The 4,315-nt window shown below is 35.1% G+C and overlaps 1 protein-coding gene across 1 annotated transcript; it reads left to right on the top strand.

Annotated features, from left to right (window-relative positions):
* Positions 1-3,384: 3,384 nt before the first annotated feature.
* LOC108042958 (neuropeptide-like protein 31) lies at positions 3,385-3,778 on the top strand. Its single transcript, XM_017121469.1, has one exon. The coding sequence runs from the start codon at positions 3,438-3,440 to the stop codon at positions 3,699-3,701; it is 264 nt and encodes an 87-aa protein (XP_016976958.1). The 5' UTR covers positions 3,385-3,437; the 3' UTR covers positions 3,702-3,778.
* The last annotated feature ends 537 nt before the right edge of the window (positions 3,779-4,315 follow it).

Here is a 4,315-nt window from a genome sequence, read left to right as displayed (position 1 = left end):
GTATTTAGGATTTTTAATCTCTGAAAATGGTATTAGGGCAGATGATAAGGGCATCGAAGCTGTGAAAAATTTTCCAGTTCCCTCAAAGGTTCAGGCAGTGCAAAGTTTCTTGGGACTTTCTTCATATTTTCGAAGATTCATAAAGGATTTTTCTACTATGGCAAAGCCATTGTACGATCTTTTGAAAAAAGACAAACCATTTCGATTTGGAGAAGAAGAAATGAATTGTTTTCTAAAATTAAAAGAAAAGCTTATCGAGTCACCTGTAATAGCGTTATATAATTACAAAGATGATATAGAATTACATTGTGACGCGAGTGCTTTAGGGTTTGGTGCGGTGCTTCTACAAAAGAAAGACGATGGCAAATTACACCCGGTATTCTATTTTTCTAAGCGTACCACCGCAGATGAAGCTAAATTGCATAGTTTTGAACTCGAAACTTTGGCAGTTATATATGCTCTTCGTAGATTTAGGATATATTTGCAAGGAAAACATGTCAAACTAGTAACAGATTGTATCGCCCTTAAGTTAACATTAAATAAAGCAGAACTTAATCCAAAGATCTCAAGATGGGCATTAGAGATGGAAAATTATGATCTTGAAATATGTCACAGAGCTGGGAACAAAATGCAGCATGTTGATGCCCTCAGTAGGTATAACAGTATTCTAATAGTGGAAACCAACAGTTTTGAAGAAAATTTAATCATCTGTCAAGGAAAAGATCTAAGAATTAAAAAACTTAAAACCATGTTAGAAAAGACAGAACTTAAGTTATTTGAAATGAGGAATGGTGTAGTATACAGAAAAGCGAATGATAATAGGATACTATTTTACGTACCGGAAGAAATGGAAGATCAGGTATTATATAAATACCATAACGAAATAGGGCATGTAGGAAGGGATAAAATGATGGATATAATCTTAAAAACGTATTGGTTTCCGAGTTTAAAAGAAAAGTGTGTATCACATATAGAAAATTGTTTAAAATGTGTAGCGTTTTCACCAAAATCAGGAAAGGGAGAAGGCTTTTTGCACAGTATCCCCAAGGGAAACAAACCGTTCGAAGTAATCCATATTGACCACTATGGTCCAGTAGACTCATCAAGAGCAAAGAAACATATTTTCGTTGTAGTTGACGGATTTACGAAGTTCGTCAGACTGTATTCAACTAAGTCAACGAACACTAAAGAAGTAATAACAGCATTAAAAGATTACTTTAGAGCTTACAGTAGGCCAAAATGTATAATTTCGGACCGTGGTAGTTGTTTTACGTCTAAGGACTTCGAGGAATTTATGGAAGAAAATAATGTTAAACATGTCAAAATAGCCACAGGCTCACCGCAAGCAAATGGTCAAGTTGAGAGGATTAACAGGAGCCTTGGACCAATGATCGCGAAACTAGTTGATCAAAGTAAAGGTGTATACTGGGATAACGTTATAGATAAAATAGAACATGCTCTCAATAATACATTGCATAGAAGTATAAGACAACTTCCGAGTAAGATGCTTTTCGGTGTAGGACAAAAAGGAAAAATAATCGATGAACTTAAGGAAAGGCTAGAAGATATAAATGAAAATCCAAAGTCAGATAGTTTAACACAGATAAGAAAACAAGCGGTGACTCACCAAAAACAAGTTCAAGATTATAATGAGAAGTATTACAATAAAAGTCGAGTAAAGGCTAAGAGTTATAAAAAAGGAGACTACGTAATGGTGAAGAATTTTGATGCGACTGTTGGTGCTGCTAGAAAACTGATTCCCAAGCATAAAGGACCTTATATGATTGCGAAAGTGATGCGCAATGACAGATTTTTACTAAAAGACGTCGAAGGGTTTCAATTAGCACATAAACCTTACATAGGTGTTTGGAGTGCGCAGAACTTAAGACATTGGATAAGGAATAAAAGTAAAAAGTAATAAAAAAACATATAGTTTAGAATAATATGAAAATATTGTACATAGATATGCATTATTTGTAAAAAAATCTAATTTTGATCAGGTGATCAACCGGTCAGGATGGCCGAGTTGTAGTAGGATAAGTCACTGACTATATATATTAGTATGTACGAGTATACACAGTTATGAATATGTTTTAGTGGTATAACTCTATTATTTAAATATTACGTTAATAATCGTTAGTACTTAGAATAATTAGCTTTTATATAGTTGCCAATCTGGCAACTCTGAAATGTTAAATATCGGTGCTGATCGCAGCCAACTTCGCGTTGTCTAATGTTAAAACCGACGCCATGTAATTTAAAAGCAATTGCGCATAAGAACTAAGAGAGAACGGTCAAGTATAAATAAAGTGTAATTAATATTAAACCCCGTTTGTGCTACTATACTTATAACAAGAGAGGAAGAAAACTTCGGCAAGCCGAAGTCTATATATATCCTTCCACTTATTACAAAACGCTTACATTTCGATTTCTATACCTATATTACTAAAAACAAAATAAAGCTTTGTCGATTTTCTATGGCAGCTATCATAGTTTTCCGATTTTGACAAAACCAAAAGCGTAATTCTGATATAGTAAACAATTACTATATCTCGAAAGAATATTTTGAAAAAATAAAAAAAAAGCAAAAAACCTTTTTTTTTTAATGTTAATAAGAAAACAATGGGATTTTAATTTAATTAATACCGAAATTCCATAGTATTTAAATATAACTAAATCCCAAAGAACAAAAAAAAAAATTAAAAACCACAAATTTATATGATTCGATTGTTCGATTGTTCCTATAGGAGCTTTATGATATAGTCGCCCGATCCTGCTCGTTCCAAATTATATACTACGGACGGACAGTCGGACATGTCTAGATCGACTCGACTGGTGATGCTGATCAAGAAAATATATACCTTATAGGGAAATGTCTCCTTCACTGCGTTCCAAACTTCTGGCTGAAATTATAGTACCCTCTGCAAGGGTATAAAAACAATGTAATAAAGAGTAAACAGTTTTATTTATGGCGATATTGATGTCCAATAGTCCAACCAGAAAATAGAATAGAGAATGAGAAGTATTAATGACAGTCTTGATTAGCATAATGTATGTTAAATGAAATACAAAGTGTGTATGTGTGTGATGTTATATTTGTTTATTACATTTACATTTGTTTGTGTCTTACATATTTTATGCTAATCCCACAATAAACGCGTAAGTTTTCGGAAAAGATGACCCTTAACTCGAAAACCGGTGTCGCCAAGGGCGATATTTTGTTTTTGACGCGGTTTCATCCGCTTCTCGCTCCAAGAATTGTGTTATTTTCGATGGGATCGATGGAGGAAATGGAACTGGTGCGCAAACAACTGACACCTCCAGAACCAGACGAGCAGGTTGTTGACCCAAGCGAATCTAGTTATATAATAGGCCGCCGAATCGAAATCGATCCACAGTCTCAAACGGAGAGATCCAAAGTAAACAAGCAATCCAAGATGCGTGCTGCAGTCGTGTTCGTTGTTGTGATTTTCGCACTCCTCAGTGTCCTGGAGGCTGTGCCTGCTCCCCAGTTTGGATACGGTGGCTTTGGTGGCGGTTATCCCGGCTATGGTGGCTTTGGAGGCGGTTATCCCGGCTATGGTGGCTTTGGAGGCGGTTATCCCGGCGGCTATGGCGGCTTTCGCGGGAACCCTGGCTTCGGAGGCGCCAGCGCCAGTGCTAGTTCATCAGCCTCCGCCGTCGGTTTCGGTTTCGGATAACGACCTGTAGATACATATGTATTCCTTTTCAAATTTGATATCAATAAACCAAATTCAATATTCTAATGACTCCAAAAGTTGTGGTGTTGTGTCTATGTGTAAAAATACCTTTCGGGCTTGTATATATCCGATTTCCTAGATTTGTTTTAGGATCACAATTCGAAACAGCTTATCGTAATCTGTATTGTTTTATTAATATATATACTTCGAGATATAATAATTATAAGCAATTTTAGAATAAGGTTTTTCGTTTTTTAACAAGAAAGGAAGAAAACTTCGGCAAGCGGAGATTTATATACCCTTGCAGTTATTAAAAAATAACTACATTTTGATTTCTATGAATATGTTACTAAAAAAAATGTCGAATTTGCGCTGCATTTTGCCATCGTTTCCATGCCAGCTATATGATATTGTTGTCCGATTTAAATTAAATAAGTTACTTTAGACTTTATCATGTCAAATTGAGGAACTATATGGGTTTTTTCTCTAAAACTAAAACAAATGAAAATAAATACAAAGTAGTGCTTTGTTTTTCTCTGTATAAAACAAGGAGAGAATGGCAAAAAGGCGCAGGAGGAACAGAAGGACAAGTGATAAAAACTCGCAAGGCAACA

The sequence above is a fragment of the Drosophila rhopaloa genome, unplaced genomic scaffold (genome assembly GCF_018152115.1).
Source record: "Drosophila rhopaloa isolate 14029-0021.01 unplaced genomic scaffold, ASM1815211v1 contig_3, whole genome shotgun sequence".
NCBI classification, from domain to species: Eukaryota; Metazoa; Arthropoda; class Insecta; order Diptera; family Drosophilidae; genus Drosophila; species Drosophila rhopaloa.
Note: the sequence above shows the minus strand (reverse complement) of the source record. Positions and strands in the feature narration are given on the sequence as shown.